Below are 14,994 nucleotides of genomic sequence, written 5' to 3' on the forward strand. Positions count from 1 at the left end.
GGGGGGGTGGGGGGGGGGGGAGAGAGAGATAGGGTTGTGAAAATGATGGCGACCGTTGCAGAGGAGATACGAATCCAAACAAGCCCATGTCCCATCCCCGACATCAGCCTCAGCCCTCTGTCCGTCAAACTCACGCGGAAGCACCAGCAGGACAGACAGTGGAGCTTACGCTTCGTTTACCTGCAGTGCTGTGAGTACCGACACACAACACGACGTTACACACACAGACCCGAGCACACACTGACATGTATACCGCCAGAATACAAGATATGACCCACATTTGGTCTGGCACAGCAGAATACATGGACTCCTATCATATTTGGGTTTCGTTATATGGGGGGCTCTCGACAGGGGGTTTGAGCAGGTGATGGGAGTTAGATGGGGGGGGGGGGGGGGTGGGGGTACCTTTGGGTGTATGATATCTAAGGCTATGTTGGATGCCCAGGCCAAACGCCTCAATATGTTTCAGCAACTATAAGAATCACAGTGTTTTTACTTACATTCATCTGGAATTAATTAACTTCTTGCAATATTACAATATTATGTTCTATAACGTTTTTACAATGTTGTTAGATACCATGAATTACTTTTTTCATATTGTCTGACATAGCCTACTATGACTTCCTACATTAATTGTTTTCCATCGTACAATACTTTTGATAAATCAGGTTCATTATTTGTACATGCGATACAAGTTTTTTTTAAATATATTTTTGGTGTTACTATACTGTGACTTTTTTCATGATATTTCCTTCATACTATACTTTGATATCTTTTTCTTATTTTTTGACATATTATGCTATTACTGTTTTAACATAACTTGTCCTTATTCTTCATGGTTATGGCCACAATGAATACCACATTTCTTTGTGGATCAGTATTGAGGTTTTGTATCTCTATTATTCATTGGCATTGGTGAAAAAGTATAGATAATTGCATTTTTAAAATTGAATGAACCGCATTGTAATTATGTCCACTCTGCTAATGTAGAAATTATGGCTGCATCTGTGCGTATTTGGGAAAACAGACATTGCAAAAATACATTTAACTGCAATATGAATTGCAATCTTTAAAAAAGTCACAGGAAGAATTACAGAAAATGTCAACATAGATTCTCCAACTATAGCAATTCAGCCGAATTAACCCCTGCTAGTAGGGACACAACCTATAAAAGGGTCATGCGTAAATGTTACATATTATATGTTTAACTTCCTTCAATAAAGATACGCTTTTTTAATATGCTGCAATTATTTTTCCAATCCTACACAAATATAGCTAGCTCTTTAGCCTTTAGAATACTTTTGAGATTCCCTTAAGCAATCACATGTGCTTCCACCTCTATGACAAGTCACGGTGTCTGCTGTGAGAAATGCATGTGGTTTGGGTAGCACCCACCAGAAGAGCCCCCATTACCATGTTGCATGCTTTGTGCAATATTTGCCCCTGGGCTGCAACAATAAAATGTAACACCGTAGGGAACAATGCCAATCAACATTTCCCTGAGCGCATTTATTAAGTTTCTGGTTTTGTTCAACACCCAGATATTCAGCCTGATAGCCATTTCTTAAATTGTAGAAGATAGGACACAGAAAATGTTTGGATTTTGTGCTTAAAAAGTGGCTGAAATTATTATTATTATCATTAATATCGTATTCATATCTATTCCTCACCTAATAAAGACTACACTTCCTGGTCCCTCACTGCTTCACTTCAGCTTTCAAACTGGTGATGAGACGTGTGGCAACAACATTCTGAAAAAAATGGAAAAAGCTAATAAGTTGTGGGTTTGTCTCAACCTGTGCAACAAGTTAAGAAGTGAGTCATTTAAGTGTCTCAACTTTTCCGATACTTTCTGACATATTTAAAGCTGTTATGCAGTCAAACTTTGGCAGACAAATCAGACAAATGACGAGGCGTCACAATCAAAATGCCATTAAATGTCCATTAAGGTCACTTTGTCCATAATCCTGTCGGTCTGTCTGTAACACAAGTTATTGAGCCATTATATCACATTCCTCGGCAGCTGTGAGAACACAGACAATATGTAAAAGATTATAATGACATGTCTGGTGACTGACGCCATATGTCCCACCCTCAGCCATCTTTAGAGGGGTGGAAGAGAGAACAGAATAGGATTGATAAGACAATCAGGGAAAATGCTCAGACTGATTCCTAATGAAAGCTTATTTCTAGTGATGATGGGCGGCCCGTAGAGTGGATGTGATGGATTTGAATGCGACAGAAAAGTCTCATCAATACATCCATCAACATGTGCGGACAGGGGGTCGGGCTGCTGACGGGTTCCATCAAAGTAAAATAATATGTATATTGTATTTATTTTCTGCTGTTTAAGGTATAACTGTATCCAAACTAAGGCATAGCATGGAGATACCATTGACATAATTATAATCATAATTTGAAATACTTAAATAATAATAAGAAGTTGGTTTTCATGACAACAACAGAAAACTAAGAAGAATAAAGACAAAGAAAATAAAGAAGAATATAATACAACAGTATAGTATAGAGTTGTAGGTTATTATAACATTTATTCTGTATATTTTGCAGTGTGCAGTTCATCTTTGGAATATTGATTTTTCTACTGAGAATATAGTATATATTGTTCTTGATTTTTAATGTATCTATCGATCTATCTATACAGAATGTATTATATAAACATAATAATTAATAATGTGCAATAAAATAAAATATAAACACTTCAACATTAAATTAAAATGTCCAATAAAACGATGCATAAAATCAAAATATTAAAATGTTATCCCACATAAGAAGAACTGTGACAGCATTTTGAGTCACAGTGCCTCCGAGAGTGGAGTTATCAGCAACCAGGATAGCACTGGCAAACATGGACTCATAGAAGATCGTCAGCATTTTGTGACAAAGGACCTCAATCTCCTCAGGAAATAGAGGCATCTTCTTCAGTGTTTGAACTCCAGTCCAGTTTATTGTCTAAAAAAAACAAGTACTATTACTCCTCCATAATGCCTACATTAACCCTTGGATTTAAACAGGCGCCCCCAGTGCCTTGGTTCTCATCAAGTCCACAATCATGTCTTTAGGCTTTGAAGCTGCAGGTGGTTCTGCTCATATTTTTTGACAAAGTTTCCCTCTGCCGTCCTGCCACTATCGCAGAGTAATCTGATGTTATGCCTTATCCAAATCAAAGTAGAGTGGGGCAAAAAAGTATTTAGTCAGCCACCAATTGTGCAAGTTCTCCCATTTAAAAAGATGAGAGAGGCCTGTAATTTTCATCATAGGTATACCTCAACTATGAGAGACAGAATGAGCAAAAGAAATCCAGAAAATCACATTGTAGGATTTTTAATGAATTTATTTTCTAATTATTGTGGAAAATAAGTATTTGGTCAGTAACAAAAGTTCATCTCAATACTTTGTTATATACCCTTTGTTGGCAATGACAGAGGTCAAACGTTTACTGTAAGTCTTCACAAGGTTTTCACACACTGTTGCTGGTATTTTGGCCCATTCCTCCATGCAGATCTCCTCTAAAGCAGTGATGTTTTGGGGCTGTCGCTGGGCAACACGGACTTTCAACTCCCTCCAAAGATTTTCTATGGGGTTGAGATCTGGAGACTGGCTAGGCCACTCCAGGACCTTGAAATGCTTCTTACGAAGCCACTCCTTCGTTGCCCTGGCGGTGTGTTTGGGATCATTGTCATGCTGAAAGACCCAGCCACGCTTCATCTTCAGTGCCCTTGCTGATGGAAGGAGGTTTTCACTCAAAATCTCACGATACATGGCCCCATTCATTCTTTCCTTTACACGGATCAGTCGTCCTGGTCCCTTTGCAGAAAAACAGCCCCAAAGCATGATGTTTCCACCCCCATGCTTCACAGTAGGTATGGTGTTCTTTGGATGCAACTCTGCATTCTTTCTCCTCCAAACACGACGAGTTGAGTTTTTACCAAAAAGTTCTATTTTGGTTTCATCTGACCATATGACATTCTCCCAATCCTCTTCTGGATCATCCAAATGCCCTCTAGCAAACTTCAGACGGGCCTGGACATGTACTGGCTTAAGCAGGGGGACACGTCTGGAACTGCAGGATGTAAGTCCCTGGCGGCGTAGTGTGTTACTGATGGTAGCCTCTGTTACTTTGGTCCCAGCTCTCTGCAGGTCATTCATTAGGTCCCCCCGTGTGGTTCTGGGATTTTTGCTCACCGTTCTTGTGATCATTTTGACCCCACGGGGTGAGATCTTGCGTGGAGCCCCAGATCGAGGGAGATTAGCAGTGGTCTTGTATGTCTTCCATTTTCTAATAATTGCTCCCACAGTTGATTCTTCACACCAAGCTGCTTACCTATTGCAGATTCAGTTTCCCAGCCTGGTGCAGGTCTACAATTTAGTCTCTGGTCTCCTTTGACAGCTCTTTGGTCTTGGCCATAGTGGAGTTTGGAGTATGACTGTTTGAGGTTGTGGACAGGTGTCTTTTATACTGATAACGAGTTCAAAAAGGTGCCATTAATACAGGTAACGAGTGGAGGACAGAGGAGCCTCTTAAAGAAGAAGTTACAGGTCTGTGAGAGCCAGAAATCTTGCTTGTTTGTAGGTGACCAAATACTTATTTTACCGAGGAATTTACCAATGAATTCATTAAAAATCTACAATGTGATTTCCTGGATTGTTTCCCCCTTTCTGTCTCTCATAGTTGAAGTGTACCTATGATAAAATTACAGGCATCTCTCATCTTTTTAAATGGGAGAACTTGCACAATTGGTGGCTGACTAAATACTTTTTTGCCCCACTATAAGTGCGATATTGGTTAAAAGCTAAATATCTGAAAATATCTGAAAGAAGTATTTATGCTGCAGAGAAGACCCGGCCTACGGACAGTGTTCTAGAGACCGAATACAATAATCTTTGTTTGGTACAGAAAAAACAAAAACACACACAATAATCCTTTTAATGTATTCTGTAATGATGATGTGAATACAAAACAATGATAATTCCCTCTGATATCACTTGTATTTACCTAAAATAAAAATAAAACATTATAAACCAAGACACTTTAATTAGTAGGCCTATAAAAGAAGAAAACAGATATCTCGACTACATATAACAAAAACTGAACAGGTTTTAACTGAACAAACCCGCCTAGAACATATACTGGATGGTGGCTTGGCCAAACCAAAAAGAAAACAAGCAGTTATTAAGATTAACAGAATGCAAAACTCAAATCCCCCCCTTGACACGGAGCATATGGTTTGTCCCAATTTGACCCTATTGGCTGCTTGCAGTATTTAGGAGTCCTAAGGCCCTAAGGCACACCTTTTGCCAAACTGGGAAGTAACCTCACCCTATGACCACGGTAACTCAAATACAAAGCTCCTAAATACTTCCTTCACATATTTTGCCTTTAACACATTTTGCACATACTGTGATTTGGATATTGCACATGTCCATATCGGTTTAGCCATTATGAAGAGGGACAACAAATGTGTTTTTTGGCCTTGGCTGACATTAAATTAATTGGACTTTATTCTGTGGAATAATATGACTGCACTTGGCCCCTAATCAGAGCGACCTTGGCACTGATATGTTATTAAAAAAAAAGAGCAGAACACTAATCGCGGAATGGACTAATCAGAATTGAGTATTTAACTAAGCTGTGTAATAAATAATGATAACAACTGTTACAGACTGCAGCACAGAGAACAGTATAAACAGTGGAGTTTGTGCTAATGATGGGTGCTGATGGTGTGTCCGGCTTTTTAATATCCAATTGTATGTTGATGTCAGCAGCTGGAGGGTTTTAAGGTAGGCGAGGCAGAGTGGGTGGTCAGGACTTCTTTCTATAATGTTGGCTTCGGTTCCAAGACTTCACTCCCACTGAGGTACGACACGTTGGTGCTGAGAGAATGAATGATCTGATAGCTGATGTGCACAGTTTTGAGAAACGTATTTCGCTCTACAACTGAGAAAAATTGAAAAAGCAGATGGAGCAGTAGAGGGAGACCGGTTACAGCCAGCGCTCAGATGAGATACCACTGCTGCGAATACACTTATTTAAGTTTCTGTTGCTTGTTGGTCATGTGGGTTTGTATTTCAAGATGTCTCTGAACTGGAAAATGAAGGCGTCGGTCAAAATATGTGTTAAATTTGAAACTCTGACAAGGTTTCATAATTTGAACTGTGGTTTATTTAATTCTCCTCTTCCTTATTTGCTTGATAACGCACACGATTTCAGTTGATCGTAATCTCAGCACAGATCAAATTGTAAAACCTTTTGCAATTGGCCACGTGCACCCACAGACATTGGACATATTGGACCACTTTTCAACCTTCCTTTTCTTTGCAGTGCTATCAGAGGATAAGACCTTTTTTTGTTATGTAATGGAATAAATACTTTGTACTTTTTCTAAATACCTTTTTCTCTGTACAGCTCTTTGTGATATCAAGTAAATCAACGTTTTGTGACTTTGTTCGATTGATCTGACTAAACTCTTTTTGTTGACCTAGATTTCTTGACCATTGCAACAATATTGGGAACTGGAATCTTAGGTGAGTAATTCTATCTTCATAATTTAGAAACACATATAACAAATATCCACTATGAGTCCAATAACCTCGATATCAAAGTTGTGCCTACTAAACTTCTGGATTGTACTTGTACTTTGCACAACACCAATTACACCTAATTGAGAATACCAATTATAATTCCAGGAAAACATAGCCTACCTCATTTGATTAAGGGAACACACATTTGATCAAACTCGATCACAAAGATTGAAAACAAATACAGTTCCTATAGAAAATCATCATACCCCTTTGAAAAAGTGACTTTATTTATCTTACAGCCTGAAATAAAACCCCATTTTTTCAGATTTATTTACAAATTTAGCTTTCAAAAATAATGAAATGAAAGAGTGACAGTTCTGAATATTAACAAAAAATGAAAAACTAGAATAACAGAGTTAGAAAATTCATCAGTCCCCTGATTTGATACTTCAAAGTTACCTTTGGCCTCTTGGTAGCTTCTCTGATCAACATCCTCCTGTCTCGATCATCCAGTTTGGACTGACGGCCTGATCTAGGCTAGGTGTTGGTGGTGCCATATGCTTCCCACTTCTTAATGATGCTCTGAACAGTAGTCAGGGGGATAGCTAATGCCTTCATAATCTTTTTGTAGCCTTTACCTTACTTGTGCCTTCCTACAACTTTATCCCGGAGGCCTTTGAAAGCATTTTCTAACCATTTTGAATGTTTTGAAATGCCATGCAGGCACTGTACTTGATGAGTATGATTGGATTGGAGATACGTTTGACCAGGTTTGGTAAATGTGCAAATCGGTTGAATATTGGAAACATGCTCTTGACAAGAGACAGATAACACATTGAGAAACCAAACCTTGTGGCACACTTTTTCTGTTGGGTAGGACCAAATAACAGGTACACACCCCCAATAATTCAGTCTAATTTCTCCATCAACACCCAGTACATCCTGAACATTTCCTTTGACATAGGTTTAACATCTTCCACACAGACACTTGGGATGTATGACTCAACTTATGATAGTAAAAACGTCTGTGGGATACATTTCCTTTCTATGAGACTTCCTTTTTATCATATCAGTTCATTTGGAACGTAATTAAGACCCTGTCCATCTCTTGGCTTTCATTGGCAGAGGAAATTTAACGGTGGTTTATGAAGTGTATTTAACATCCAAGAGTTTTTTTAGTAGAGGTGGAAATTACATGGCACATTACATTTAACTAGTTTGTTTTTTAGCAGGGTCTTCATCTAGTTCCACAAAGGTGGAGACCTCCCCAGTTAATACTTGTTCAAACACTTAAACCTCATATTGAAATCAGTACTTACCATAAAATGTTATGGTAAGTTTGAGCAAGAGCAGAAAGAAGCATCTATGAGAGAGAATGATGAGCCATTAAATTGTCTCACAGGCAGGTACAGTAGATGGGCTGACAAAACGTAGACGTCATTAAATCTACTTAGGTGGTTGTCAAATTCAAAAACAGTTCTATATTACTTCAATTTCTAGGTCTTCCGGTAACAATATCCCATGCTGGACTGGTGCCTTTCATTTTCTCTTTTCTGGTTGGCTTCTTTGTTCAGGTAAGTAATACATGAGCTCAATGGACTCTTATTTTCTTAGAAGACTGGCATTGTCAATGAAATGTAAGATACCGACACAAATGAGTCGTACCAGTTTCAAAAGGAGACCCTGGATGAGGATTATCATAGGTAGTATCTGTTGTAATGAATACAACCCACTTACTTTTAGAAACTGATACTACTAGAACTCTTAATGCATTGACAAGTAGAGTAGGCACACATGAGATGTTCAAATATTGGTTTAAGATGGGAGAAATATGGAGAGAGTTGCAGGTTTGGATACGTACTGCAGTTTAGCTCGTAAATTCTTGACTTTACGGGTTTATAGATTAAGTCAAATCTAACAATAACAGAGCTTTTTCATTTCCTTTATTCATAAGCTCATATTCATGATTATTGATTGAACTTTCCTACGCCGTGAAAACAAAAAAAACTGGAGCTTTTCTTAATTTAAGTGACGTTCCCCTTTAGAGATTCTCTATCATGCTTTTGGGGTTTTCCCTTCCCTGTAGTGTTTTATATAGGTTTGTGTGCCCGTCAATGGTCTGCAAAGGCTAAAATCCCTGTGTTACCTCGAGAGGGAGTTTTTCTACACCCCCGCCTTCCCCCCCCCTGCCTGACACGCTTCCATTTGACTCCTTTGTTTACGTTTGTAACAGTGACATCACTATGTAACACTTTTGCATTTATTGGCTAGCGCTCCAACACATTGTAAGTGATAGGCTAGGGGTGGGACTCCAGTTAAACCAATCACAACAGAGCTGGCCAGCTAACCAATCAGAGCAGACTTTGGTTTCAGACAGAGGGGGAAAAGAGGTGCTGCAGCACAGGTAGTATGAGAAAAATAAAGAGCTTTATGAACATTAAAGCATAGAAAACTTTCCACAGGCACTAAATACAAATATGAACCTGTTTTAGAAGAAAATCCAAAATACATACGTAATACTAATCTGAAATAATGGCATACCTTGGCCAAAGATCCAATTATTGCCCCAAATACAATATGTTATCCTCTTTTTTAAATAAATGGGAACATAGTACATTTGTTAGAGCCAATTCATTGCTGAACATAAGCTCTTCAAATGCTCCATGCCACACTTAAACAAGAAAATGTTCCCTGCTCTAACTTAACTAGGAAAAGATAAATGATTTCTATAAAGGGAGCTATTACCTGCCGTGCAAATATGTGATTGTCCTCTTAAATGTGCATGAAATATTTTTTGCATTGGCAAAACAACACACTCTCAAACAGCACATTGGTTCAGATTCAAACTCTCCTATTGCAGTTGGAATTATAGATATTCACATCCAATTTATTTTCCTTTGTGTCAAAGGCTTCCAACTCGTTCTATCTTCCCTGACATTTATGGGAAATTATAGTGACAGAAGGCTTTGTTAGAGCCATAAATGACATGGTTGGAATGAGGATTTTTAACATTAGTGTTTTATTTCCTGACAGCCAAAGCTAATAACATAAGCTGTATTTATTGATATTCCTTCTGTTTTGTGTCATGTAATGTGTTTTATACTCTGCATTTCTGAGGGATCTTATATGTGTAATGGGACAGGTGTTTGCCATCACCACTAATCACAATGAGACACAATATATGGCGGTTACATTTCTCCCCACTTGCCATTTCTGGAGCTGCAAAACTTCAAGGCACTCACACAATCTTAACGTGACTTAATTTGTAGGAAAACAAAACATAGAATTTGTTCTATGTTCTTATTATATTATCTTCTGATGTTCTGATCGCCTTTTCTACAGTTCATTTACAGCTTATTCCTCTTTACACCATCTTGGCCAGACGTCACAACAACAGAACACTTTTAAGTGAAATAATAGTAAAATATACGTTATTCTCAAATCTTCTTTTTCGCTTTTTTTTCCTCACTGTTATTTCAGTTAATTTATTTCCCTTTGTATGTGTTAGTATTAATTACCTTTGTTGTAAATACGTTTTAATATCCCCCAAAATAAAAAAATAAAGGTTATTTTATTGGCAGTCATGAAGTATTAGTATAATTAAAATATTTTAATTGGTTTTTTTTCTATTCTCCTACCCCGTGTATTCCAACTGTATTTTGACTTCTGGGTGATTTTTCACAGTGTTAAAAAAACATTTCAGGTTTATTTTAATATTAAAATACAATAGTTGCAAATTGCAGAGGGTGTTGCAGTAATGACTGAAATCAATCCAAAATTAACTAAAAAAAGTTCAGCTTATGAGTGACATGTCCAGACATACAATCTGCCCTTCTTATTAATACACAAGGCATGTTATGACATGTCCATTTGCAATCTAGCTGAATTATCTTTTTATGTAAGATAATAGAGCAAATTTAACCATATGTGATGATCACAGATAACATAATTAGTATTTTAATAAGCTTCCCTGTCATCGCAGGAAAGAGAGGCTGAGTTTAGACTGAATACATTAATCTGATAACATCTTGAATTGGGATGTGAGTGTTTCAAACTTGAACACATTTTCAATGAATAATATATATGTTCTATTCTCTTTCATGCAGGCATTGCTAATCTACCTGTTTGTGGAACTGCTTCAGAAATGTCAGGTGGTGCAGCTCGAGGCTCTAAAGGTAGGCAGCTGAACAAAACTCACATCTGCATTTAAAGAGGCCCTGTCATGCCTTGGGGTTGTGTCTTTCCTGTAGTTTGTGATATACTGTAGGTGTCACTATACAACACGTGCGCTTCTATTCTAAAAATATTGTTTGTGATATGTTAAGGGCCGGGAAATCTATAAGTGATTGACCAATCACAACAGAATACAAATATGGAACTGAAGCAGAGCATAATATGTCCTCTTTAACTTTTATCGTCATGCTCAGTTTGTTCTTCTACAGAATCTGTGTCAATAGGTACAGCAAAACATGTGTGCTAAACTCAGACTGCAAGACTTCTCAGAAAAAAATAATAGATTTTAGTTTGGATTAAATTTACAATGCATGCCATTTACAGCTGAAATCGTTCTTCCTTGTACTTCTTATACTCAACCTAAACATTCTAATGTCTAATGAATATTAGTCATATGTTGACAGACAACAGTAAGAACAATTTTTCAGTTGGCTGAATGTGTGTCTGTCTCTCAGACAGGTGTAGCAGAGTGTATTGTGATGGATCAGGTGGGGGTGGAGGAAGCAGCCACCACAGAGGAAGAGGACGACGATGATAGTGAAAATGCACAAGCAGGTAAAATAAATGTTGTTGTTAAATATTTCATAAATGTTTCAAATGTTTCTATAAAATATTTTAATTGTTATTAGATTTTATCTTTCTTTTACACATCCCTACTTACACTTTTGTTTATATAAATATATATATTTATTTTTCTTATTCATCTTTTATTTGTTTAATTCTAAAATGGAGCAACTGTCACAAAACTAAATTTACCTCAGGATAAATAAAGTATTTCATTTCATTAATTGGCTCATGGAATTAGTCTTACAGAATTCTGTTTATCTTATTCTAAGTTTCGTATTTTGAATGAAACTTAGTTGTCTCATCAGAGCCTACTTCCTGTCACTCTGCATTTAAAGTCCATCCCAAACCAAAACCTTGTCCAGCTGTCGAATATGTTTACTGTGAGATTACAAATCATATGTTTACATCATTTTTTTCCTATAGTTGTGTCTAAGAAGATAAAGGGTGTTCGACTTTATTTCTAGCAAGCAGTTCCAAAGCAATTATCATGAATCAACGTCTAATGCAAATGTCCACACGACTAACACTGTATCGAACTGCAGCATCATATTGCACCATAAGCTGCTGCATCAGGCCCAGGCTGATTTGAATTATATCGATCTGTTAACTGGCTGTTTCGGATCACTGATTGCATCGTGAGACATTAATCACATAGGCCTCTGATACACACACCACCTAAAGCCGCATTTATAAAAGTCTACTTCACCAGCATCTTTTTGAAACAGTAGCCGGAACAGAATAATGAGGGTGATGGCAAAAGTTACTCCTATTGTCTGGTATATTATTGAGTAAGAGGCCTCTGTATTCTTCATTGTAGCATGAAAGCAATATTTTTACCATGTTTACTTTTGTAAATGCTTGTCCCGATATATTCAGGAAAATGTCAGCAGAACAATAGTGATGTCATTGTCACTACTATACTACACTCGTATATCCAATCCCAACTTCTTTACAATTTTGTGTCTGCTATGAATGGAATCACTTTTTTACCATGTGTTGTCTAAACATGAGAAATCTGCGGAAAATGTTCTGTAATATAAAATGTAGCACCAAGGATAATGTGCAGCATGGTAGTCATTCATGAAAAAATAACTCCGACAGGGTGAGAAGGATCTTAATCCAAAGTGGGGGGATCCTGAGTCATAATTCGGAGTCGGAGTTGCTTTTTTATGTAGACGACCTCGCTGCACATTATACCTCTTATTACACGGCTACTAACTAATAAACCAAAAAGATGGTCCGCCATATTGGACAGCTATGTACGACAACCCAAATAGGACACTTGACATCCAAACGGCTGCCCGATTCCCATGTGCGAGTCATAAACGTGTATATAACTATATATATACATCTGTAATTTTACATAAATGGACATTTCACAGTTAAGAGTTAAATATAAAATATTAATGCTATAATGTATTGCTTACATTTACAGTAATTCACTATGATAACTGACAAACAGAAGTTAAATCCTCTTCTCACTTATTCTTACAATGTACTTCACCAACTAAAAGGCGTTCTAATCACATAATTGGGAAATTCTGGTTTAATAATAATAAATCATCTCTCTTGTATATATTAATGTTGTGATTTTTTTCTAGTTTTTCTTTTCTTTGCGGAACGCCTCTGTGTCAAATGTCCTATTTGGGTTTCTGTACGTAGCTGTCCAATATGGCGGACCAACTCGCACTTGCGCAGTGCAAATCAGGCAGGCATGCAAATCGGATAGTCACAGTCTTCTTCTGCTATTCCTGTACATTTTTACTTCCTGTCTTTCTACTTTTGCTGCTCCCTTTAGTGTTTACTTCCTGTCTTTCTACTTTTGCTGTTCCCTTTAGTGTTTACTTTCTGTCTATCTTCTTCGGTGGATTTTTTCTGACATCCAGCGCTCTGTCTTTTATCCTCTTTTCTTCTCTTGCGCTCTGTTTCTTTTTTTTATACTGGGGACAGGTTAGCCGTCATTGTATTGTATTTTTTATTACACTACATTTATCAAACAACTAATCCTTCATTAGTGTTTTTGTAGATTTATATATGTTTTATAAATGAAACAGATGATCAGGATTAAAAAATAAACATACGCATCAATAAATCCCAAATGTACCAATATATTTTAACTTTTCTTAGAAATACAACTTTCTGATACCACGTTTTTACTTAGTAGAATTATAATGGAGTAAAATATCTGAATATGACTCCCCCCAATGCTTTTACATTCATTATAAATGGGATTTTTTGTGTAGTAAAAGAAGCTAGCGTTGTCTAATCTTATGAGACAACAACACTCCTTACCTATAAAAGCTGCATGTAAATGCTGAGCAGTGTCTGGGCTAGAGGAGTGGCGCCTACGTTATTTAAACTCAACAGCGGCACAGATGGTGTGTCAATGCACCACTCTTCTATCACAGACTTCTGCATTGCCATTAATTTAACATGCTTGCTTTGACTATCGTGTTTAATAATGAACACTCTGCCAGGACCACTCACATCAAAGTTATTGCACCATAAACAGGCGGTATAATAATGATGGGATGTGTGTTTCTGTTCGTGAAGCATGCACTGTATCTCAAAATGAAAAAAAGCAGCAATAGACTTTCAGACAAGAACTCTGAGAGCTCAGACTTCCACCAAGGCTAGTGGTGCATTCACTTACTCTTTAGGTGGTCCCAATTCAAAAGTTCAAAAAGTTTTTTTCTGACTTGGGTGTGTTCATGAGCATTAGGCCGTAATGAGGAAACAACATGGACGTTAGAGAGTGGATTCTGTTTTTTATCCCAGTCTCAGGAACTCAATTTCCTTTGATTACTCAAACACTACATGAGTGAAGCACAAATACCTTACTGTATATCGCAATGTTAACAAAAGTGAAACAACATTTCCTGTGATTAGAAACCTCTCCAACATGTAATAGGTTCTTCCTTGGCCCATGCTTAACCCTTCTATAAAGTTTCATAAAAATCTGGCCTATAGCTTTTCTGTTTTCTTGCTGACAACGAGACGAGCTGAGTGTAAAGCACAACATCCTTGGCGCAAGGTATTCCTAGTTAAAGCAGAATATAAAAACGTTTATTTGACATTGTGGTGTTGTGATCTTGTTTTTCGTGTTTTTACTTCCTGTTTTTTAGTTTTCCCAGCTGTAGTGATTTTTTGCCCCTGCCTGCTTCTCTTAGTTTCGTTTCCCAGTGTTATTGAATTAGTTTTAGCTCCAATAAAGCTTTATTTTTGTCATTTTGACCTGGATCCTGGATGCTTTCTATACCCTTTGACTGACAAACTGGGATGGCATGAGAAACACAGGTAGAAAAATCAATGAGGTAACAAAGGGACATAAGGAGTAATCCAGTTACAGAGACAGGAAACATGGACAAAGCAGGGTTATATACTGGAAAGACAGAAAGTGATCAGCAATACACAGCTGGGGAGGGCAGAAAAACACACAAGGGCATCCATTTGATTACACAAGCATGGACAGAACCAGGGCGGGACAGACGATCACAAGAGGCGGGAAAATGCAAAGACAGGAAATTGAAACAGACAGACACAGAGGGAATAAACTTGACTCAACCCATTTAAGCCGGGAAAGCGTTGCCGCTTTTCTACTATTAAAACCAGGAGCGCTGTTGCGTCATTCTACCATTGAAGCCGGGAAAGCGG

The 14,994-nt window shown here is 37.6% G+C and overlaps 1 protein-coding gene across 2 annotated transcripts in view; it reads left to right on the forward strand.

Annotated features, from left to right (window-relative positions):
* The window catches only part of si:ch211-51h4.2 (uncharacterized), a 78,144-nt gene continuing 63,150 nt past the window's right edge, over positions 1-14,994 (forward strand). Inside the window, exons 1-5 of one of the 2 annotated variants that reach the window (XM_063891504.1) lie at positions 1-190; positions 6,502-6,543; positions 8,041-8,114; positions 10,647-10,715; positions 11,233-11,328. In XM_063891504.1, the coding sequence (XP_063747574.1) occupies positions 87-190; positions 6,502-6,543; positions 8,041-8,114; positions 10,647-10,715; positions 11,233-11,328 (385 nt within the window). In that variant the 5' untranslated portion in view covers positions 1-86. Of the gene's footprint in view, positions 191-6,501; positions 6,544-8,040; positions 8,115-10,646; positions 10,716-11,228; positions 11,329-14,994 lie in introns of both variants that reach the window. The other variant, XM_063891503.1, reaches the window with a different exon arrangement.

This window comes from Eleginops maclovinus, chromosome 9, assembly GCF_036324505.1.
Source record: "Eleginops maclovinus isolate JMC-PN-2008 ecotype Puerto Natales chromosome 9, JC_Emac_rtc_rv5, whole genome shotgun sequence".
Taxonomy (NCBI): domain Eukaryota; kingdom Metazoa; phylum Chordata; class Actinopteri; order Perciformes; family Eleginopidae; genus Eleginops; species Eleginops maclovinus.